At 40.2% G+C, this 24,571-nt stretch overlaps 1 protein-coding gene across 1 annotated transcript in view; it reads left to right on the forward strand.

Annotated features, from left to right (window-relative positions):
* The window catches only part of LOC145769098 (histone-lysine N-methyltransferase 2C-like), a 52,676-nt gene extending 41,190 nt beyond the window's left edge, over nucleotides 1-11,486 (forward strand). The window contains exons 66-87 of the mRNA XM_082580692.1: nucleotides 914-1,135; nucleotides 1,296-1,457; nucleotides 1,763-1,956; nucleotides 2,408-2,571; nucleotides 3,106-3,170; nucleotides 3,337-3,432; nucleotides 3,679-3,732; nucleotides 3,838-3,945; nucleotides 4,057-4,125; nucleotides 4,401-4,635; nucleotides 4,974-5,119; nucleotides 5,433-5,588; nucleotides 5,736-5,897; nucleotides 6,076-6,244; nucleotides 6,566-6,711; nucleotides 6,882-7,041; nucleotides 7,679-7,815; nucleotides 8,209-8,339; nucleotides 9,409-9,580; nucleotides 10,136-10,326; nucleotides 10,472-10,580; nucleotides 10,864-11,486. Coding sequence (XP_082436818.1) covers nucleotides 914-1,135; nucleotides 1,296-1,457; nucleotides 1,763-1,956; nucleotides 2,408-2,571; nucleotides 3,106-3,170; nucleotides 3,337-3,432; nucleotides 3,679-3,732; nucleotides 3,838-3,945; nucleotides 4,057-4,125; nucleotides 4,401-4,635; nucleotides 4,974-5,119; nucleotides 5,433-5,588; nucleotides 5,736-5,897; nucleotides 6,076-6,244; nucleotides 6,566-6,711; nucleotides 6,882-7,041; nucleotides 7,679-7,815; nucleotides 8,209-8,339; nucleotides 9,409-9,580; nucleotides 10,136-10,326; nucleotides 10,472-10,580; nucleotides 10,864-10,956 — 3,141 coding nt within the window. The 3' untranslated portion in view covers nucleotides 10,957-11,486. The remainder of the gene's footprint in view (nucleotides 1-913; nucleotides 1,136-1,295; nucleotides 1,458-1,762; nucleotides 1,957-2,407; nucleotides 2,572-3,105; nucleotides 3,171-3,336; nucleotides 3,433-3,678; nucleotides 3,733-3,837; nucleotides 3,946-4,056; nucleotides 4,126-4,400; nucleotides 4,636-4,973; nucleotides 5,120-5,432; nucleotides 5,589-5,735; nucleotides 5,898-6,075; nucleotides 6,245-6,565; nucleotides 6,712-6,881; nucleotides 7,042-7,678; nucleotides 7,816-8,208; nucleotides 8,340-9,408; nucleotides 9,581-10,135; nucleotides 10,327-10,471; nucleotides 10,581-10,863) is intronic.
* Nucleotides 11,487-24,571: the final 13,085 nt, after the last annotated feature.

The following is a 24,571-nucleotide window of genomic DNA, read 5'->3' on the forward strand; positions in this document are numbered from 1 at the left end:
CCTCTGAATTAATAGTCATGGGCAGTGTTTTTTTTTAAGGTGTTTTGGGGGACCGAAACGGTCCCCCAAATTTCTCCAGCGGTTTCCCAAAGTTTGGACTTGCAACTACAGTAGAAAAGTAATGGTTGTTTCTCGCTATGTCTTGTCGATAATACGAATATAGCCTACGATCAATAGTTCACGTCCGGAAAAAAGAATCAGTGGAGGTACAGCTAACAGCTGAATCAAAGAGTTATTCACAAAAGAAGTGCACCTTCGATACTCGTCAATGTTTATTTCTGATTTATGGCGCATAATGATCAGTTTTTACGTGTGGAAACATAACAAGCAGAAGCCAACAAGCACACTTTGTTTGATTGTGCAGCAAACTTGTTTGGCGGCCGTATTGGGCAGGCTGTTTGGTCGCTGTCACAATCATTTAAGCTGTGCCTTGTCGAATAATTCATTTTATATTGCGTTGATTGTATGTTTTCATGGCTATTTTTTGGTATTTAAATGAAACACTTGCGGTCTCTTAAAACTACTTAGCGGTCACCCAAACCAAACCTTAAAAAAAACGCTGGTCATGGGTTTACACCCTGCCTGGTCATACCAAAGACTTTTATAAAGTGGTACCCAATCCTATTCCCCCTTGGCACTCGGCAAAGGAATATATTCAGGGTAATAGTGTACTTGGCTTTGCAAAGCACTTGCAGCAACGCATGTCTGCAATATCAGCGTTATATAAAAACCTGGGCTGTAAAGTAGGGCGAAAAATATAGGATTCCGACTACTTGGTTTGTAACTGGCCGAGTTTGGATAGTCAGAATCTCTCCGTCTCCACAGCCCTAATAAAACACGTTGTTATTGTATTAAAGCCACCTCAATCGCTTACATTTCTTCTATTTTACGCGAAGCTATCCATGCATTTTAGATGGAGGATGCAAGCAAGAAGAAGAGGTCGCGACCGGGATCGAAAGACAAAGATGGAAAGGAAAAAGGGAAGAAGAGAAAAAAGAAGAAGGACAATCGGCAAGATGAGCCGGGATTTCCTCAAGATTCCTCCCAAATTCCTCCTGAGTTGATGGCGATGCAGATGCATAGAACCTTCGGTGATGATCAAACTCCAGGAAAACCTCCTGTCCAATGGAAACCGGTATGCTTATTGCTTATTTAAGATTGCATGCTTTTGCTATTGAACACTTCAATGAACATTTCAGTCACGATTCTTTTTGTAACAACATTAATAGATGTAGTGACAGCATCCATTTGTAATAGTCTTGCAATCTATGTTGATTTTACACTGACGTATTTAGCTTCCTTTGTTGCCATTGGTCGAGCCAGACATAAAGATCAACTATTCCCTGTGCATGCCGAAAGGAACTGGCCTCGCCCAGTCCAAGTCGTTGCTAGAAGGAACATTTGGAAACGCGACTTTGCGCGGCTTACCGGATTATTACGACCTTCTCACGTGCTCGGTGAGGTTCAACCGTTGCATTGCTATTTTAGTTGCTCTTGAAAATAACAGTTGCAAATGGTTTATGAACGCGCTAGTTTCAAAAGTAAAGTCTTCGGCTGCATTTTGTTGCCAACAACATTCAAAATACTTAGTCCTACATTCCAAGAGCTACTTGTTATGAGGAGTTGCTTATTTCTTTCATTGTTTGTTTTCATTTTTTCGCTTGTATCCTTTGCGGATCTTTTCTTGGTCATAGGATAATCCGACGGATGTTTGTCGGCGCAGCTCTTCTTTTTACAACTTAAATTTTGTTTGATATTTTAGGACCCATTCATCTACATGAATCCACCGACCCCGCCATCTTCTCTTCCACCTTCGCCGAAACGAGAGAGGTTGGGTTCATTAGATGAGGTCAAAGGTGAACCGGGGTCACATCAGCAACACGTCAAAGTGCCAGATTCCCTTCCCACCCCGCCACACCAAGGACCGGAAAGCGTAGATGATATTGCTGCCATGAGGTGAGATATAGAACGAGTTGGTTCAATAAAAGCAATAAAAATTATCAGCTATAACAGTTGGTTATAACTTAAGATCTATAAAAATTTTGTAACTGATCATTTTTGAACAGTTCTGTTAGAACCGTTTAGTTGGTCTTCTACGTTTTCGATCCCATTGGTGAAAGACCAAACAAAATTATGAAATTTGTCAGTATGAAGAGAACCTTAAGTTCGGAACAGTTGGCCTCTGTCTGCAGTTATTACTGTCTTTCTAGGTATTTTCTTTCAAAGTATACAAAAGAGTTGTAAGTCGTATAATTTTTACTGTATGTGGAGCTACATGTGCTTCAAAGGTTGCTGTTTATTTTCACTTGAAACCATGGCAATTTAATAATTTTTAAATGATCAATGGGCCATCGTTGAATGATGTGGCTTTCTAAAAATGACTTAATTTCTCACACAGCATCATGAGCGAAGCTGAAGTCATTTTACCTTCTTCTCCCGAGGTTGAGGATGAAAAAGATGACTCATCTTTTATTCCTCTTGCTCGATCTGTCGCTCACAAGGAGGATCCCACCATGACCTACCAAGTCGCATCCCCAGTCATCCCTGTTCTTCCTCGTCCTGGAAAGAGTGGTTAGTATATTTCTTGGCTTTGCGGAAAGGATCATATTAATCTAAGAGTGGCTAAGTGAGGAGATTATAAGGTCATAATTGGCTCAAAGGTCGCTGACCTTTGTGCTATTTCAACATCTTTTCCTGAGGAAAAGCACCATAAAAATAGAAATTCATCAAACGCTCACATCAAAATTATGTTTTCACGTAATCATATTCGTTTTTGCCTTGTCACCTTAAAACGAAAAATAAACGTTATTATCGGGGTTCGGTCAATCTTAGGCGACTACTTGTGTCGTGGTTGAGAGGTGTCCACCCGACGTTCAAACGGACGTCGGTTCGACACGAACCGAGAGCACACGGCTGTGTCTTTATTGACATGCTTGAAGATGAACCGGAATTTTCTGCCGATTAATCTGAAATCTTCAACCGCCACACCACCATCATCATCATGTTCCTTCCACGTGTTGAGAGTTGGCTGCAGTTGGCCATTGTTCACGATCACATGATTTTCGTTTCTACGCTAATGATGATAAACTTTTCATTGCCACGCAGACATCATGGACGAAGGTGATGAAGTGGCGGTTACAATTTCCTTCAAAGATGCAACTTCATCCAAGGTAAGAAGACCGAAACCGCTTTTATTATACGTTTGTTTCATTACTTAACGTAAAGCAACATTGAATCGACGTAGAGATAATCCAAGTGCACACTTGCGGATCAATAAAGGTGAAAATGCTCATATTGAACAAACCAGTGTCTTGAAATGCTTTGCTTATGTTTCAGTTTATAAAGAAATCTCTCACTCAACTGTCGCGAACCCTCGAAACTTCGATCGTCAGTTTCAAGATGGAGGGACCAGAGAAAACCATTAAAACGGAAGTAAGTGAACTTAAGATTTTTTCTGTTCTCTCATTTTCTTCATTCGTACCCTGTTCTCTGTTATCTCTTGTGAGATTAAACTACTGCACGTTGTTCATTGTCATCCACAGTATTCCTTATTTTTGTTGTTGTGATAGACCAACCAAAGTTTATCCAAATTTAGCGCCATTCCGCCGCCAGTTTTTTCGTATTATGTCACATGCGCAGTGACATTCCTAAAAATCAACTTTCATGACATTTTTTCAGAAGGACGGAGAAGGAATTGGAGATTCGAAGAAAGATATCAAATCCACTGTTGCGGTGAGTTGCTGCTTTTGAAAAGTGGTGCTACTTTTGAAACTAAGATGTTTTTAACCTATGCCTTATGTTTGCTTCCGAGTTTAAAGTTTCTATTTGTATCGACAGGGCGTGCAAGGCCCCTCGAGCCAGGACCACCCTGTCGTCAGCCAGCGCAGGTGTTTCTATTGCAATCAGTTGGTGACTGGAAATGGTGTTCGAAAACCCCTGTTTGGGGTAAGTGACCATTGAGTAATCACTGCTTGTCGACTTGTCAACCTCAACGTTATCTCTGTTCAATTTTGAATCGGTTTGTAAAGCAAAACTAACCCAAACCTATTGGTGTAGGATCACTTGCAAGAAGAAGACACGATATTCTGCAATAAACAATGCTATTTTGGCAACGAGTTTGGTAAGGTAAGTGCATTCTCTCAGATCAGGCATTGTCTGTGTAGCAAGACTACGTAATGTGTGTGTCATTAATTGATTGCGAAAATCTGTTTTCTCCGATGAAAAAAGTTTCTTAAGAAACTTGATCCTGCAATTCCGCGCACTGACGAAGTCTTTAAATCACTGACACAGACCCAGTTGCCGAGATTGAAAACATTTTTTGTTGCCCTCAAACGACTGAAAGAATTCTTACAATGAAATTACTTCCATTTATCAATAAACACATTCCTGGCATTATTCAGGCGCAGGCTAGCGTTCCCGTGAGCAAGAAGAAGTGGAAAGCGTCCCAGGTCTATCAACGGCACACGGTCAAGATCGACATTGCATCGCTTATATCGGCGAACCCCGACCCTGAGTTTGTGTCAACCAGGGGCAGGATGGGCAGTGTTGCCACTGACACTTACGAGGACGGTCAGATGAAGCCAGCAGATGGGAAATCTCGTGGGAGGGCAAGAAGAAGAGGCTCCACTGGTCCAGGTCTGTGATCTTTTTACTTCAGGTTTGAATTTGTGAATTTTAGAAGGGAATCTTGGCTCGCAATTTCTGATTAAACAGCTGCAAATATATCACCACTAACTCACATGCGGCCAAAAGTTTAATGACGTATTGGGTTCCATTATAATAGATATTAACGAAAATAGGATAACTGGCACAAAGAAGACACAATATTTCGCAAGAAGGAATGCCATTTTGACAGCGAATTTGGCAACGAGATCATTTCACGCCCGATTGCATTTCACCAAATACGCGAAGTCTGTCAAAATTTGTCTCATCGCCGAGAGTAGGTCTCAGTGCTTATCATTTTTATCTCGCAGGCGAAGAAGGAAAAACAGCAGCAAAGCGATGGAAAGGCATCAAGTGGAAGAAGTGGAGCATCGGGGTGACCGTGGTAAAGTCTACCAACCACAAGGCTCCTGCAGATGTGGATGCTTTAGTCGCCAAATATGGATCATCTTTAAAAGTAAGCTTTATAAACCTGGCACTTTAATGACGTTATAAAGACGTAATCAAACGTCTTGACAGAAGAATGCAATCGTGCTGTTTAATTTCTTGTAACTTTACGTGCGCCACAGTCACGTACTTCTCTCAACCTTGTACAGAACAGGCGGTTTCATTGCAGCCGTACAATGAAGCAATCGAGCCATTCGTTTAATACCTGTGAATGCGAAACCAAAATAATCAAACTTTTGCCAAACGAAACACAGATGCGTCCGTAAACCTTCTCGCAAAAACTAAAAATCACTTTCAAATGAAATCTGCCGCTTTATCTCCAGCCTCCTGCGGATATCCAAGACTCACGAACGTGCGTTCTTTGTGACGTCAGCGGCGACGGAGACACGAAAAGAGTGGCTCGCCTCTTGAATCTGGATGTGGATCAGTGGGTTCATCTTAACTGCGCGCTGTGGTCCGCCGAAGTGTACGAAACACAGGTGACATGCTTCTCTTGCGTCTGTAAAGAGTAATCATAATAGTCGACCATGCCGTTCTATTTCCCTTATTTACCGTGTGTTAAAAATCTTTAATTACATCCAACATCTGTAACTATTTAAGCATGGCAACTATCGTTTTATTTTCAGGGTGGGGCTCTCATAAATGTAGACCTTGCCGTTCGCAACGGGCTGGGGGCTTTGTGCAACCTTTGCCAGAAAAAAGGCGCGACGATTCATTGCAACCGCTCCAGATGTAGCAACACCTACCACTGCGAGTGCGCTCTTCGCTGTGGTTGCCATTTTTATAAGGTAGTATGATTGTTTTTTGCATGTCCTGTGCTGTGAAATTAATTATCATTTGAGAATTTCAACATCTTTTAGTTCGAAAGAAAAATGTTTTCAAAGCTTCTAATCTTTACAGTTTTGATTGCAGTTAAACAAAATTTCCGTGTTGTAGTGATTTCGCAAAGGTATCTTCTTGCTTTAGGACAAGACTGTCGTATGTCCCACCCACGCCATGGCCATCGGTGGTCAGGCCGGGACTCCCCAGCATCATGACCAACTCAAATCGCTGGCCGTATTCCGGAAAGTTTATGTTCAAAGGAAGGAAACCAAACAAATCGCCAGCATCATGCAGCAAGGCGAGCTCACCCAAGGTACACTATGCTCCATGCGCCAGCACACATTATGGTTCAATACCTGTCGCTATATGACAACGAATGCTTTTAGCGGCCGTACGTTTTACAATTCTCCATCATAGTTACGATGCACCAAGAATTATTTTCATTGTTTACTTTTTAAATCAACACGGTTGTTGCCATGTTAAGTCTACTGTACTCCCGGCCTAGAATCGAGCCTACGTTTACCAGACAGAGTCGTAGAGGGGAGAGTGCTATGCTTGTGCTTATTGTATTGTTGTTACTGGTTACCTACAAAACGCAAGGGTAACAGGGATGTTTTTTATCAATTCATTTCAGGCGAAAAGAATTATATCTTACGAGTAGGGGCGTTAATGTTCCACGCTGTTGGGCAACTCTCCACACACCAAATGGCGCAATTTCACAGAAAAACCGCCATCTTTCCCGTTGGCTACAAAGCGACTCGAATATATTGGAGCAGTAATGTAAGTTCATTGACATTTAAAAAGAAAATGTAAGAAAGTTGATTTATTTAATTATTTTGCATTCCCTCGGGAAAAATATTAGGTGTAATTTTATGGTAACGTCAAATCTCTATTATTGTCACGCGTTTCAAAAATAAACAACTTGTTATCTCTCACACATATTCAAACAGAACACGCGCAAAAGGTGCAAGTACATGTGCATGATCACTGAGAAGGACGGGGCGCCTTGGTTCACCACCAGATATCAGGCCGTGGCGTCTCGACCGAAAAATTCCGACAAGAAGATTCAAGGAGGGGAATGGATGGAAATGAGTGGCAAAGATCTCAATGGTAAGCCGAAGTAAAAATGGGCGCGAAGAGTAGATCTCAATGGTAAGTCGAAGTAAAAATGGGCGCGAAGAGCAGAACTCAATTGTAAGTCAATGTAAAAATGGGCGCGAAGAGTAGATCTCAATGGTAAGTCGAAGTAAAAATGGGCGCAATGAGTAGATCTCAACGGTAAGTCGAAGTAAAAATGGGCGCGAAGAGTGGCCGAAATCTCGTGACTTACATGATAAAAATCTCTAAAGAACCTACTCAGTGTGCCCTCTCCATTTTACTTCAAAGAAGCCTGGTCTTCATCCCGAAACATTAGGGTCGACCAGTTGTCCGCAGCTACTCATCTACTTCAATCGTTGGCATGTGCAATTTTGAAGTTTCTCTTAGCTATTTAACGTGCTGTAAAACATAATGCTGAGTGAAAATAGTGCATTTCTGAGAAACATGATTAGTAGGTTAGTCGTGTCCCTGCTCATACTTTGCTTGAAAACAGGAATGTACTCTCTTAAAGCTTCTGTTGTACAAGTTCCTAAGTATAGAGTAGTGGAGTCTGAACGTTTCCTATTCAATTTATTTTGATCAAACTTGTTCTTTAAGATTCTTGATTGGCCACTATGTTCACTATGTCTAATTGTCTATTCCATTTTAGATGAGTGGTCAGAGCTTCTCCAACAACTAGCTAACTTGAGGAACCAGCAGAAGATGCTGAAACTCTTCCCTGCTTACATCAACGGAGAGAATGTATTTGGCTTGACTTCTCCAGTCGTTTGCCGGATACTCGAGTCGGTAGGTGGAAAACTATGCTTCTGATCACGACCTGCATTTTTCACATGATCACTTTAGTGAATACGCTTTTCATAATAATCAATGTACTGTACATTGTACGTAACCAATTTCATGATAATAAATTTTATGATGATTAATATTATCGTTTTCGTGATCACAATATTCCAGCTTTATTCTTCAGCTCAGAGTGCAGAGCCTCGTTTATTAATGTTGTTCTTGTTTCGTCATTTGACTTATAAGTTTGTGTTTCTTTGTTTCCGTGAACACTTTGTTTTCACTCAATTACGTGTTGTAATTGCGAAGCAAACAAAAACCGCTTCCGATAGTAAAAAGGCTTGTTATGGCATTTTTAGTCATTTGGCAGCGTGAGCATTATCTTCACTTTCATTCCAGCTTCCAAACATTGAGTTGTGCGCTAACTATAAGTTCAGATACGGGCGCTCTCCATTGTTCGAGCTCCCTCTTGCGGTCAATCCTACTGGCTGCGCACGAGCAGAGCCACACATAAAGCACTCGAGGAAAAAGTGAGTCGTTTTACAAAAAACAGCCCAACTTTAGCTTTTTCCAACCCCAAAGTTTGCCACAATGCATCGTTTTAACAAGGAAAGTTGAAACGGCGTGAAAATGTTAACATTAGTCCCTTGTTTTGTTTTTTTCATGAGATCTTTCGCAGAGACTTTGCAGGTTCCGGTGCATGTGTACGGAACTTTAAGGTGACAAGGTTAAATGATTGTAGTTGCTGAAGTAGTAAAGAGTAGTTTTGACAGAGAAGTCACACAGTAGGCTACTAGTTATTGTTGACAAAAAAGTAGGAAGTGCGAAAAAGACTGGCATTATTATCTTGAAATTCGAGCAGTAAAATGCAGCACCAAAATTGCTTATCGTAGAAACGCTTCTTATTCGCAGGTTGCTTTTGCAGAAAAAGTTAAAACATTCCATATCAAAGTTACAGTTTTTGTTGTAATCATTATAACACGATTACAATCTTCGAAAAGCAAGCACAGCGGTTCCGTTTGGTCACAAAACAGTTCACAAGTCGATTGCGAGACAAAGATGATATGTTTCAGACACGTGACGCTCGTTTCAGTGAGGGCACTGTATCAGTTCTATCCAGGGCAAAAGGTCAAAGTTCACGTTTCGTCAGCGTTAGTTTCGCGCAAAGTCATTCCGAAGGAAAGAGAAGACGAGGGCAGGCAGGTGCAGTCTGTGGATAAGTTTTTTGTTCACTTATTTAACTGTTTGATCCAGCACTGAAGCGTTGCATGCCCAAATTGCCCATGGAAAGTTAACGACATGGCATTTTCACAGCAACAAAATACGTCCTTAATACATTGATTTTACGTCTTGAAGCTTAGGATGAGTCAGGTGCCTTGTAAGATCTCGTCCTACCTCGACATCTGGTAAATGACACGATAAAAATAGGAAGAAGTCTTCAGGCGTTGAACCAGTGTTAAAAAGACCAATTTTGTCAGCTGAAGATTTATTCCTTTAGAATGTAGGCTACGCTTGCTCAGATTTGAAATTGCCTTATTTTTGACCGAGTTGATTTAATCTGATCACTTCCACGTTGAATTACATATGACTTGTTTACAGGCCTCACACTCTCATAAGCAACCTGATCAGCGAGTACTACGAGTCGACGGGCATCGGCGACGCTTCGTCCTCTTTGTACGGGAAGCATTTTGTGCACTCCAAGTCGTCACAGTACAGAAGGATGAAACAGGAGTGGAGAAACAATGTCAACCTGGCCAGATCGCGAATACAGGCAGGGAGCCTTCTCTTGGTTTTTTCTTACAACTGGCTTGTTTGGTCACCTGTTGTTAAATTTCATCACTGCGCTGGCATGTTCTCTTATTGTGGAATCCAATTCAATAGTAAGCCGCTCATCACAAAATGCGAGAATCTGGAGCGTAAAAAGGGTCGTAAAGTAACATTCAAAAAATTTGTTTTATGTCATGTTCTCTAAGGCTTTACTGCTCTATTGTGGCGCGGGGATGCTGGAAACGAAATTTAGGTTTCACACAAAATGCCTTTGCCTCAGTTTTGTTTCTTTTAAATTAAGTTTTTTAGCGAAGAATTTCGTTTCGCCGAAATATGACTCGTTTCAAACGCCTTCGATTAAAAAACCATTGATGCTGATCTATTGACTTTTCCGCGAAAACCACGAGCCATCAAAACTTTTCAAGCAAAGTGTTTTTCAATGTTTTTAGAAAGATTGCAGAACCACTGGCTACAACCCATGCAAGATGTGACAGCTGCTGTTGTTCACAAAAAAACAACGACAAACACTTCATAATTAAACTCCTGCATTGAACCTCAGGGTCTTGGCTTGTTCGCTGGTCGCGACATCGAACCAGGGACAATGGTGATCGAGTACATCGGCGAGATCATCCGTTCAGAGGTCGCGGATAAGAGGGAGAAGAAATACGAGGCGGCCAACAGGGGCGTCTATATGTTCCGGCTCGACTCTGACTACATTGTCGATGCAACTGTCACGGGAGGACCTGCCAGGTAAATGTTTACGTTTTGTTTACATAAAAACGACGTCTGAAGATGCAGTTGGCACCACATCGCAAAGGACTTCATGCCGACGGCGACTTGTGTGTTCCAAATACCGACGGATTCAAACAGAATTTCAAGCATGCTCTCTTCGCAGGTACATCAACCATTCTTGCAATCCGAATTGTGTGGCAGAGGTGGTGAACTTTGAAAAGGAAAAGAAGATTATGATCATTTCAAATCGACTTATTCTCAGCGGGGAAGAGGTATAAGGCCGTGGACCATGGGATATAGCCAGACAGCAAAACCAGTCACTTTTGTGTAAAAATGACTGATTTTGCTGTCTGTGAGCTGACTGCTGGCAACGAAATCACAGCTTTTTTTGTGTTGAATGAAGTAACTTTGCAGATAATTTTCAGTTTAGAATTTTTTACTTGTAAACTTCAATACCGGGAATCGTTAGTAGCTTTTATGGTTTCTGTCTACTGACGGGTCAGATTATATGACATTTTTTTTGTCATTTTTGTTGACATTTTTGTTTCGTTTCAGTTGAACTACGATTACAAATTTGACTTTGAGGACGATGGTAACAAGATTCCTTGTCTTTGCGGCGCGACCAACTGCAGAAAGTGGATGAATTGAAGAAACACAGACTATCGTCGAAACGACGTTGCTAGACGACCACTTGACGTAAGCGTCAAAATCCCGAGATTGTTGCGCTGCACAAGCCGATGTGGCAGAGACCCGGTTGTGTGAGGACAAGTCTATTTCGCGTTACTCCAATGTCCACTGACGTTTTGTTGGCTTTGTTGATCAATTTAAGCCAAGTAACGTCTATTTCCGTCGGTATGCAAGTCACGCATGATTTACTAAGATTTTTTTTTAGATTAAATGAATTATTTGGTTGTTCAAGCATTGCCTACCGGCCGCCGAGCTTCATTTTTTTACTGTAGATTGTAGCCTATGTGTTGTAAAAAAAGCTTTATGGTTCACTTGTAACTAGTCTGTCCAACCCCCTTCATTATCATATCACTATATTGATCACACGCGCACTGCCGATTGCACATACTGTGTGAAAAGATTACAATGTTGATTTGTAACATAGGCCCGCATGATCTGTAAATATGATTGGCACGCTTGTACAGTCGTATGTAAATGTATACACTGAATTATCATCGGAAAACTGGACTGGTTTTTGTTAGAAATTTCATTCCATGTTTGAAGGCGATCAACCGCTATTTAAAGCTTTTCTCCTGGCATCAGCCACAAGGTTCCCTTTCGGGGAAAGGCGGTCAACGTTCAACATAAGAGTATGTGTAGAGCAGCCATCTAGCCAGATCGAAATTTGCTGGCGTCCAACCCTCGCAATACGTAGAACAAAAGCCGTAAAATCGTACACTAACTAACTAAAACTAACAAGTGACATACCAGTATTTGTAGATAACTGAAGCATTGATAAAGCTTCTAGCATTGTGGTTGACTTGAACTGGGTCATCGAGATGATACTTGTGATCATTTTTTGCTTATAACTGGTCAAAAGCCTCATAACTGGCCCTGCGTCACAGCCTCAACAAGTATGCGAAGCTATCAGGAATAACCTATGGCTTTCAAAGGCTTTGTCAGTCCGAGGATAGAGATTCAAAAACTCACCAAACTAAATATTCATCGTTAGGTTTGAATCACGAAACTACACAAGCCGTTTGTTAGACCCTCTTCAATGCTCGCACAACACACGTAGGCTATGCGAGTCTGAGCCGAGCTCGAGCCTATAGGCAGAGATGTACGTATACGCCGCAAATTCTACGCCGTAGACTTGCGGCGTAGACTTTTTGTTTACGCTAACGCTTGCGGCCACATTTTTTTAGATAGTTGTCGCTTGAGGCTACGCCGTAAAGTTTTCGCGTTTTTTTAGCGCATAGCGTCAACGCATACTTTTTAATGTCTTAGCTGTTGTTTGCACTTTTTTTTTATCAAACTTTCCAAATTTTAAATAAGTTGAAAGAATGTTTTCAATGGGCAAAGGCATATTGAAACCAAAACGCAGCAAAATGTCAGATGAACACTTTCAGATGCTTGTGTTTCTTTGTGGAAATTCAAAATAAAACTTGTTTGTTTCAAGTGGTTTTTACCGTGTGAATGTTTGGCACCTAGCAAACAAAGTGAGTTTACGCTAGTGTATGCGCTGACGCCGCCAACTTTTTTACAAGTTACGTTGACGCATACGGCGTATGGTTTTTCGAACGTTTACGCTGACGGCGTCAATATTTTTTGTATGCACGTACATCACTGCCTATAGGTTAGTTTGGTCTGACGAAGAAACGTCACAGTTAGCAATGAAGAAGCCGAGAATAGACTTTTGAGCATGTTAATTCAATTCAATTTATTTTTCTTTGTCAGAATGTTTTGGTTGAAACTTGAGTCTTAAATTTTACATTAATTATTTTTTCATGACAGGAAGATTTCAATAAGTTATTTAAAGTTTTGAGTAGGCTACCGGTATCGCCTTAATCATACCAGATAAAGATGGATGGATAAACTCCAGGTTTAGCTGATGGCATAGCCGTACATGACTAAAATATTTTGGAGAGGGTGGAGGCAAAACAAAAATCAGCCCGCTTAATGATGATCCTCTTTTAGGTGAAACAGGCTGTCAAGGGTTAGATAGTAATAACTATATTTGATTTAATTCGCTCTGCTTTGCGTTTTTGCTTAGCATTGAGCACTTTTTATAGTATTAAAATAGTTTTCATTGTTTAATAATATGTAGGCCTATAGGCTATGAATGATATTCCTCTTAATTTTCTACTTTGAACGGCATGTGTCATCCTCATTTTAACAGCACATCAATAAAAGTTTGTAGCCTACACAACCTATATATTCATAACATTGTCGATAAAGGGGGCCCGAAAATAAATTGGTACCAGGCCCGAAAAATCCTGTCAACGGCTTTGCCTATAAACACCACGCTGAAACCCTCCATGCAAAGCTATCAGCACGCCACAACTAACTGAGATGCTTAGCCAGAACATCTTGGGGTGCTAGTAGGCTACCTCTGCACTCCCTACAAGTGCTTTTGCGGTTGTTTACAGCACCTCCAAATATGCTTACCCCGTCTGGTGCTGCAGCGTACATTGACGCTGCCCTCAACACCACCATGAGAATAGTTAGCCTACCGGTTGCCTGCTCTCAATCTCAACTCCCACTAACTTTCTGCCGGTAGCCTGCTGTCAGGCATTGCCCAAGTTAGACTGCGTGGGGAAAATCAAGTAGACTACGGGGGGAAGAACAGTCACATTCACGCGGTCCCCCCTGTAAGTAGCATCATAAAAAATGCGAAACGAAGACTGTCAAAACCGAACCTCGACCCGGAACGCTCAGTACAGGACCCCACGAGAACCGCTCTTTTCAGAGCGCGGCAGTTCCACTGTCGACAAGTACCGTCGTCCCACCATCTTACAGCTGAACGCTGAGGGCATCACATCCAGCAAGATTGATGTGATCGAGCAGCTCGCTCATAAGGACCGAGCTCTTGTCATCCTCCTCCAGGAGACCCACTGCACTTCTGCAGACAAGCTAGTAATTCCACACTACTCACCACACCATTTGTAATTGCGCCATCTACCATGCGCCAAATGGTGTGCGTGGTCTGCGTGAACTGGATGACAAATCAATTGAATGGCTGCTCGACACCTGCCCAAACATCTAGACCGCGTCGCCGCCACTGCCCAAGGGTGGTAAAAGGCAGAGCCCCTCGACCCTTGGAGTGGCGAAGAAGGTTCAAACGAAGAAGAAGAACCTCCTCAACCATAAAGTCCTAAAATTGTACCTCCAAATATGCCCTTTTTCTCGCCATGCTGCAGCTATCTGCAACGGAGTGCAACTCCAACTATCGAAGTTTGAAACAGTAGGAAAGAAGTCGCATGACCAGTTCAATTCACGGGTCTTCCCAAAACCAATGCGAGCCTACACCAGGAGCAGAACTACCTCGGAAGGAATGGGTAAAGCTCAATTGCTGGAAAACTGGAGTGGGCCGTTTCAATAGCAACATGTTTCAATGGGGCCGCGCCGACTCATCATTTGCATGTAGGTCAGACTTTCAGACTGCATACTACATTATCTACCAATGTCCTGTATGGGCTCTGTAGGCTACCTACCGACCCAAGAATAGACATGTGGACGTAACATCGTTCGATGAACACACAATCGATTGGCTGCTGTGCTTGGATATAACAACGTGACCGGCGGCGGCCTCAAACGCAAGAAGAAGAATTTCCACGCCTGTGTCGACACATTGTCGGTCTGTGAAGGTTTGCGAGCATCGAGGAATCTCTTAGGTTAGCAAGGTCATGAAACTCCTATTGACTACAGATGAGCTGGGAGACCAAGATTGAACCAACCTGGCATCAGGCCAAAGCTTTAGGCTATATAGCCTAATAGGCCTATAGCCTAACTTACATTACAGGTATACCAAATATAGTTATTAGTTACCGTAGGGTAGGTGCGGGACCCATGGGACAGATTTTTTTATTTGTTAATAACGACTCCAACATAAATGCTACGTCGTACATTTTTTCATGGTTTGTAGATCCACAGACTTACGAGGTATGATGAAAAAATTATTGAAATGTTATAATTAGTTATTGAGTTATTCAACATTTTATCAATGTTGTTGGTTGTCCCATGGGTCCCATACCTATGGGACCGATGGGACAGTGTTATGGGACCGATGGGACATATCTAAAATTGCATTTAAGAAGTACAAAAAATGATTTTATGAAGTGAAATTGGTTATTTGCATTAAAAGTGAAAAATCAACATGAAAAGTCAAGTTTCTTTGTCAATGTTAGTAAGCAATTGCAATATCCATGTGTAGGTTGTCTATACAGACGAAACATTCTCTGAGAAAGTAGAATGCCGCTTAGGCGTGTTGTTATATCAACTGGTTGTGGCAAGGATTATTTTTTCGATATCTTTTCGATAAATTGAGGCAACATCATCATTGTTTGGAAAGACAAATTAAAATGCCTATTTAAAATGCCCTTGTCCCATCGGTCCCGCAATCAGCAATTTTGAGAAATATTTTTCTGCTGTCCGTACTGTTGACATCTGAAACTCCATTAGTATCACAAACCTTGCTTCTTATATCACTGACTAAAAACAACTTTATTGTCAATCATTGTTTTTTTTGATATTTTCCACAGATTTTTTTTAATCCTATAGCTACAATTTATTTTGGGGTCTTAAAATTAATATTTTGCCGCCATTGTTTACACAGTTGAGCTAGATCCTACTCCTTTCACGTGCGCAACCTGAGATACATATTTCGTGTCCAAAATCAAAATTGTCAAAAATTATTCACTAGAGGGCAAGATATCGCGCTGTCCCTTCGGTCCCCGTGTCCCATCGGTCCCGTACTTCCCCTACTTTCTAAAACGTCTACAGCTTATTTTACCCTAATTCAAAGTTATCGTACTCAATCTTAACAAAGGTCCAGTTTGACAAGTTGAATATTTTTAGCGGTCCGGTGAATAAGTTATTTCACACGCAATCACGAAAGTTAATTAACTATCTGTACCAAACCACTTTTTTAGGGAAAATGTAACTCGAATTGGATTTCTGAGAAAGTGTTGGGGAGTCGAAAACCCCTAGCAACACTAGGATAATGCACACTCTCACACTCTCGTGGTGTGCGCTTGAGCAACGCACGTTAAGGACTGCTCTCCATTCAGCGGCATCTAATGGATGGAATAGTTCCCGTCAACAAGACTTCAACAATCGGAAACTTCACTCTGTCAGTCTCGGTCACCGGGCCTGCGTCAGTGATTCAAAGCCTCTACAAGTATGCGAAACTGCCAGGATTAAGCTCTGCAAGAAGCTTTCCCAGTCCGAGGATAAAGATTCAATCAATCAATCAATAATCACAGTAAAAATTGCTTCCTCCCAATAGATTCTGTTTAAAAAAGCCCTGAAACGTGGCAATGAGGTTATTCTTCCAAAAGCTCAAGGTCCACCAGAAGGTCCAGACCGCAGTCCGCCAGTTGAGTAGCCCTGCCCGAATTCAACAACATAAGATCAGGAGGTAGCGTGTTCCTAATCAGTTGGGAAGTCAAGAAGAGTGAGAGAAATTTGGTCACAACAAGCCTTTATCAGAGAAAAATAATGCTAGTTTTGCAGGTTATCAGTCACAAAGATTACAAACTTTTGTAGATTAATAAAAGAAACTAAATTTCATCATAAAACCGAACTGAGTCATAAATTCGTTTTGTACTTTTTGTAAGCAAAGCCTTTCAAGAAAAATATAAAATTATGGTTCAACGCTAAAAACAACGATTCGACACGTGGGATCGGCGTCGTTCACACGGGCAACCAAACACGTGATTCATGAGGACTAAATTTTTGTTCCACTTCACTTTATTTTGCAAGATTTGGATTCGCTGCTTGTTTATGAGTAAGACTTTTTGTATTACGTCTTGAAGATGTAAGGTAACGTATCTAAACTTATTAAATTACTTTAAAACCTTAGTAAATAATCTTAGCCAAGGCTTTTTTGTACGCTGTTGTACCAGGTTGCGCAGATTGCAGCTTTTTGTGAAACTCATTAGGCTATTTTTATGTATGTTAGTGCACTGTTTGTTCTTGAACACTTAATGTAGATGCAGGGTAAATTATCTGATTGTTGTAGTAGACAATTTTATGCAATTTAATGAAAACTAAGTAATAATGCAAAATGTTGCCAACGTGTCTACTTCATATAAATCAGCACGTGTTTTTGAACATGCGTACCTATAAAAACAATCTACAAGCAACTGTGTCAGTGTATGTTTGACGATATTTTTCTGGTGTATATCTGGCTATTGTAACGAAGACAACAGTTATAAAATTTTTGCAAATATTTTACCGTAGGTGTTCCATGTTGTCCAATCAATACCGTAGCCTACAGTACCTTGTCCAACCAATTATTATAAAAACTTTGCAAATATTTTAGCTTTCTACCACATCACAGCATGAGGAAAATGTCACTTTTCATATTATGGTTGCTTGAAACCTGTAAAACCCTCCTTAGTGTTAACCCTTTGCTTTTCAACCTTTTTCTGGAAGTTAACTGCTCAAGGGGGGGCCGTTTTTGGATCAAATTCAATCAGTTGTTACGTCTTATCCGCTGGTGCTATTTCAACAGAAGTTGCTCTGGCGCGAAAAAAAATCATTTGTCTATAAGTTTGAAAAATCTTTATTTCAAAATTTTATATGTTAAACTTGATATTTCAATTTTTGCAAAGGTACCCAAAAACGACAATTTTGATTTATCTTGCCGCTGCTTAATTACCATGCTAATCCGATTTCATGCAAAGTTCTGAATAACAAAGAGCTCGATCAACCGCACGAAGTGTGTGTGCGGTGTGCCGAATCATTGCATTGATAAAGATTTACGCCTTGCAAGCAAATCTTATTGTAGGCTACTCATTGATTCTAAAATAGTTACAATCAGAGTAATATTGTTACACGAATTTGAAAAAAAAAACTGCGTTTGTTCTTTTACATTTTTGTCCTAAACTAATGCTTTCCAAAACTCATGGCTAGCTTCTAGTTTTAGGGAACAAAACTTCTCATAAGTAACACCTTAGCCTGCTTGAATAGCTGTTTACATCTTCGTTTGTGTATTTTAGGTCTACAATTGAGTTTGTGGTATGAATATTTTTAGTAGAGAGAAGACAATTGAACAAGTTGTTGACCTTATCTGAAATTTCTAAGTTCAAATTAGGTGCTTTTGAAATTGTGGATTTGTGTCAAGTCGCATCACAAATATCATGCAGGCTGCATCATAAGTCATTTCGCTTACGGTTGTTTACAAACATGACTCATAAATTACATCCACAAAAAATACAGCATTTACATCAACAAAGCTAAGTTCGAAGCTCACTTTTTATTGAAGATTCTGTCAATCAATTTGAAAATACATTTTTAGTCCGCCAACGTCGAAACAATGCAACAGCGAATTGAGGATCATGCGTAAACAAAAGAAATGTGAAATAACCCACAGTCAGCAAATCTACATAAATTTAACGTTTACAAATATTGAATCAATGTAAAAGGACTGGATTGCTGACTGGGTCCTTATTGTTTGAAGCACAAAAAATACGCCTAAAGCCGACAACATCAGCAAGGCAGCGAATATGTTTCTGGCCAAAAAAAAATTAACTTTTGACTTCAAAGATAAAAATGATTATAACGAAGCTTCAAAGTTTGTCGTAAAAAATATTGCAGAGATACAATAAACATAATCATTTTGTGCCAGATTGTGAGAAGACTTCCTAGATTCTTTCCAAACATTTGCATGATTGCAAATTATTTTCTATAACTTTATATTTCCAAAAAATGGCTTCTCTGTTGAAACAACGTGGCTACAATTCTATAAAAAATTCATAGGCCTACTACATTGAAGTAATGAAATGTTTTATAGTGATTTTGCTGATGACGTTTTACAACATTCGAGAAGTCAAAAATAATAATAATGAATTATTTTACAAAACCGTGGTTTGCAAGCGCTTCACAAAAATTTTTGGGGAAAAATTATTATTAGACGTAAAACGTTTGTAAAAGAAATTGTCGGTCTATGTATTTATAATGTTTATTACGCTGTTATCGAATTATAAACTGCCTGTATTGTCTACCTTTGTAGTCACCGGCCAGCTTAGAGCAGCATGCAAACTACGCGTTTATGGTATTGGCATCGTGTTATGATTCTCGAAAATTTCCCACAAGGTCTTTATTTTTATCGTGATATTTTTGTGCTTTTTCTGTCCTAAACTTGAAGTCGTTGTGCAGCACAATCCACATCTGTTTTTAGACTCAGTCTTCATTGAAAATCTTTTGTGTGGTGCATCATTTCAAGTAGTGTCTTCCCCTAAACTGTTACACAAACCGCCCAGAACCAGGTTGATTATGTATCTTACAGCCGTTGAGAGCCCGTTATTGTATGTGTGGAATTATTAGATGTCTGACTAAATTCATGCCAAAGTCGAGCAAATTCTGCTTTCGGGTCCTTGCCGTTATTTACTGTATTTTTTGTTGATAAGTTTAGGCAGCATTTTTCCAAGATAAATGAAGACATCGGTATTGTTCGTCACTTAGATTTAGTTTTCTCAGCATTATTTATTCATTCTTTGATCCACTAGTTTGTCTCACTTTTGGTATAATCGGATCGTTTATAAATGACGGGTTTTCACAATAGCCGGCCTCTTATACATTGGCGTAACGTATTCAGATGTTGAATCAATGATCAAGAAAGCTGATTCGTTGTTTGTCTTATGTGACGCCTAGCTTTATGCCTCGTCCACATTACAAAATATTTTGTAATGTATATTTTGTAATGTAAGACAAGGCATTATCATGTTTATTTTGCGCTCTTTGGAACAACACACAGTGCACTGTGAAACAAAAATGCAAGACATAACAACAAGTAGGCAACATAAAGCAGGGAAGGGACATGTAGCCATCGAGTTAGCTGCTACGTGTAGCCTAAATGGAGCCTATCTCATAATTTTGAGTATATCTTACAATTACTGTTTGCGAAAACGCTATTTCTCCGGCTTCTCCCAAAAGCATTTGCAGTGATACATTTCCTCAATTGCAAATTTTGCCAATGAGAGCATTTCCATAGAACGTTTATTTCGAAACCAGGTTTTTCGTGTCTTTACCCAAGGGAAGATTTCTTATTGCAACGTTTTTTATTCGTCAATGAATATTATCTGCTTGAAACATCTGTTTTGAATAGTTTGTGGCCTACATTGCCTACTATTTTGATCATGGATTGCTATTGTTCGTAGAGCTGATAACGCAAAAAAACGTTTGCTATTATTGTTTCTAATTAACAGCTTTGTGATCACTGGCTTTTCTTTTGTGGCATAAGAAATAACGCGCTTTGTATTATTGAGGTCAAACCAAACAAAGGAAAACAAGAAGATGTTTCTCTCTGCTCGCGCATATTGATGCACGAAGCAATTATGAGCTTATGGCTTGTAATCGCAATGTAATCCATTTCACGCTTTGCTGGAAGTTAGCTAGAAATAGCAAAAATTCACCAAAATCTTGAATTTACAAGAAAACTACACAACTTTTAGCATCAAATTTAATATCATCAGATCCGCCTGGCGATTTTAGGAAAAGTCAAGAAAAACCAAGTGCATGGCGTTACTGTGCTTCAAGCAATCAAAGGAAATATGAGGGGGGGGCCAAATCTGGCCTCCCTTTGAGGAGCAAAGTGTTAAAAAGTGACTTCTTTCAATTTCATATGCATATGAGACATAATGGTTAAATTTGAGGGCAGGCGATGGAAAGCAAGGTTAGTGGAGCTTTGTCCAGTGCTGCTATACCATGAATTCTATTTAGTAGCCTACCTTGTAAACAGAAACAGAGATGTACGTATACGCCGCATTCTTGCGGCGTAGACTTTTTGCTTACGCTAACGCTTGCGGCCACATTTTTTTGGATAGTTTGCACTTGAGGCTACGCCATAAAGTTTTTGCGGTTTTTTTAGCGCATAGCGTCAACGCATACTTTTTAATGTATTTTTTTCTCTACAACACGCCAATACCTTCCAGCGCTGTAGTTGAAAGAATGTTTTCAATGGGCAAAGACATATTGGAACCAAAACACAGCAAAATGTCAGATGAACACTTTCAGATGCTTGTGTTTCTTCGTGGAAATTCAAAATAAAACTTGTTTGTTTCGAGTGGTTTATACCGTGTGAATGTTTGGCACCTAGCACACAAAATTAGTTTGCGCTAGTGTATGCGCTGACGTTGAAGCCGCCAATTTTTTTTACAAGTTGCGTTGACGCATACGGCGTATGTTTTTTCGAACGTTTATGCTGACGGCGTCAATATTTTTTGTATGCGCGTACATCACTGCTTGTAAATGCGACAATCAAGAAGGCATGGTCAGCACTCAGCAGTTTTTTCCTCTGTGTCGCATTTACAGGCGAATGAGGGAGCCAGCTCCCTCTTGCTTATGTTGGTGTTGAAGCGGTTAATGAATCTAAATGAGATTTTATTCTGCTCATGTGCGTTGAGTCATTTTATAGCTAAGGTTGACCATTAGTCAACGTGATAGAGAAGGCCTTTAGGGAGGCTATCAGATTGTTCTTGAGGTGTTTGTTTCAGAAACATGACTTGCATCAGATTTGGTTTAAATGAGTGAGATTGCATTGCACTTTTTATCTCAGATTTCAGGATTTAGCAAGATACATACATACGTTTGATTTGGACATTTCCACTTTACTCGGTTATTTGCATCTTGCCAAGACATAGATTTGTGTTCTTCATAGTCATCAAAGTGGTAGGCTAACTATTGTGGTGTCTTTCACACGTACAACTTAGCCATTCTATCATTACACCGTTCAAGATGTTAGACTTTTGTTGCATGTCATTTGCTAAAAAACCTGATCTTGTAAATGCCCGCTGTGTTTACTAGAAATGAGAGTTTGATGCAAAGGTTTCATTCTTATTTTTCTTCCACATTATAATGATTTCTTATTTGATTAACTTGACACACACAAGAACTTATGCTGTGTTCACTGAGCCCAAAAACTTACTCCCATGAGCATAAACAATGATGATGATTATGTGCCTGATCTGATTGATTGAATCTTTATCTTCGGACTGGGAAAGCTTCTTGCAGAGCTTAATCCTGGCAGTTTCGCATACTTGTAGAGGCTTTGAATCACTGACACAGGCCTAGTCACCGAGATTGACAGAGTGAAGTTTCCGATTGTTGAAGTCTTGTTGCCGGGAAATTATTCCATCCATTAGATGCCGCTGAATGGAGAGTAGGGTGTGACAGCCGCCCCATGATTTTTAAAACTTGGTTTCACAGAGCCTACCTTTTTTTTGGTGGTGAGGTTTTACCTGTATAAGATTCCTGTAAAGTTTCAAAAAAATTGGTCAAGGTTTAGAGGTGGCCCGTGGCCACTAAAGTTTTTGGGGGTGCGCGATGCATTTTAGGGGCGTTTTTGCTATATCTCAGCTCGTAGACATGATAGAAGATCATGCTATAGCTCAATCGATGCAGTATAGGCAAGTCTATATCAAACTTGTGAACAAATGTTCAGTCTAAAATGTTTAGTTTTTAAGTTATTTGAGAAAAACCTGTTTTTTGCATATTTGTGAGAAAAATGTTCTTAGCACCTTTTCTTCTTGGGTTAAAACACATGGAAAATCATGGAAATGATGAATTCACATGTTTAGTTAATGTTAAACAAAATCACAAAATACATTTGAAGGCAAGGAACAGCGATGATAAAAATCACAATGTAAGAAACCAACACCGAGATGGATGTAAGTATTGTTTACGCTGATTGGGCATAGAATTTCTGCTGTTCTCAACTACTTGAAGAATATTTTGAAATGAAACTTCTGTCTTAGTAGTGTCTATAAAGTCTTGGCACAGTTTGACACCCCTTTCTGCTGCATCATTAACAACACAAAGATTTGAAACCCGTTTCTTTGCTTCACAGTAGCTGCCGTTCTGGCACCAATCGACAACACCAACACTTAAAAAGGTCATGTCAATCCTCAAGATTCTGAAGAAGCTCCAAGAATCTTCTCCAACAAAGGAGCTCAAGTCATCTGTTGGTTTTGTAGCAACGGAAGGAAAGGAGGGTTTGCCAAAATCACTTCCTTCTCTTTTCAAAGAATGCCCAGGATCTTCGAAGCTTGTCAGCTTTTGAACAATTTTCTGCTTTGTCCCATCAGACACACTGCTATCGAAAAGGGTAAGGGGGATAAGTTCTTCACTAAGATATCACATGTGCCCCTTTAGAGCTTTAAGAGCTGCTTTGGCCATACTGCTTTCGATTTATTCATACTCGTTGACGTTGATAAGTTCTAGGTGCGTTGCAAGGAGCAGAAGTTGACACAAAAGTGGTTAGCCACCATGGCACATAGGAATATACAACAAGCTGAACAAATTTTTGGATTTTCTTTAGCTGTTGTTTTGAACATATAAAACCTGCAGGAAGATCTCTAGTAATAACTTTAGTGAGAAGAACGATCTTGATGCAGTATAAAATCTTGGCCATCCATCTTGCATGGTGACAAGCACCCGGATGTAGAAAACCTCCAAAGGTCTCAGCTCCCTCACCAAGATGCAAAAGCACTAGTTTGACTAGCTCCTCATAATCATCCATCACAAATCCCTGTGCTAGGGCTTCATAGCAGATCTTCACAATCATCCCCTTCTTGATCCTCATATCTGCTGGCCATCGCTCTGATGGTAAGATGGACTCGCCTAGTCAAGCCTGAAGACAACATCCAGTTTGGGACACTTCTATCAAAGCTCAAAATAAAAGACATCAGTGAAGTCCTCCAATTAGGCAGACTGAAATGGCTTGGTCTCGTTGAGCGCAGCTCAAGCTGGATCTCACAGATCAGATGTGTTAACATCGCAGCACAGCAGGGTCAAGGTAGACTAAAACTTTCTTGGGAAGAACTTGTAAAACATGACCTTGTAGCCCTGAACATGAACTCTGTCAACCCAATAAATGAGGTGTGGAGGGGAAGACTTCGTTCTCGACAGACAGGCCACACCCTCGACATGAGGATTAATTCATGGCCTGTATAATCAAAATTGGTTCATGATGATGATCTTTAAACTGTGACATAGCATGTAATATAAATTAGCACTTACCACCATAAAAATTGCCTTAAAAGTAAACACAATGTTAGTGTTCAGTTTCTATGCTTCTAACAAAACAAAACATGAGGTAACTTAGGTTTAAACTTTGAAGAGTTACAGCTTCTGTACTTCTCCAGGTGTTCCTAAGAAGAAAAAAAAGTGAAAATGATAAAATATTCACAAAATTTGTGCAAAAAACGGGTTTTTCTCAAATAACTCAAAAACTAAACATTTTAGGCAAATAGTTTCTTCACAAGTCTAATACAAATTTGCTTATTCTGCATCGATTGAGCTATAGAACGACCTTCTATCATGTCTAGGAGCCGAGATATAGCAAAAGCACCCCTAAAAATACATCGCGCACCCCCCAAAAACTTTAGTGGCCACGGGCCACCTCTAAACCTTGACCAATTTGTTTGAAACTTTACAGGAATCTTATACAGGTAAAACCTCACCACCAAAAAAAAGGTAGGCAAATTCTAAAAAGGTTGGGGCGGCTGTCACACCCTAATGGAGAGCAGTCCTTAATGTGCGTTGCTCAAGCACACACCCCGAGAGTCGAACCAGCGCAGCTTGATCTTGAAGC

The sequence above is a fragment of the Aplidium turbinatum genome, chromosome 4 (assembly GCF_918807975.1).
Source record: "Aplidium turbinatum chromosome 4, kaAplTurb1.1, whole genome shotgun sequence".
Lineage (NCBI taxonomy): Eukaryota > Metazoa > Chordata > Ascidiacea > Aplousobranchia > Polyclinidae > Aplidium > Aplidium turbinatum.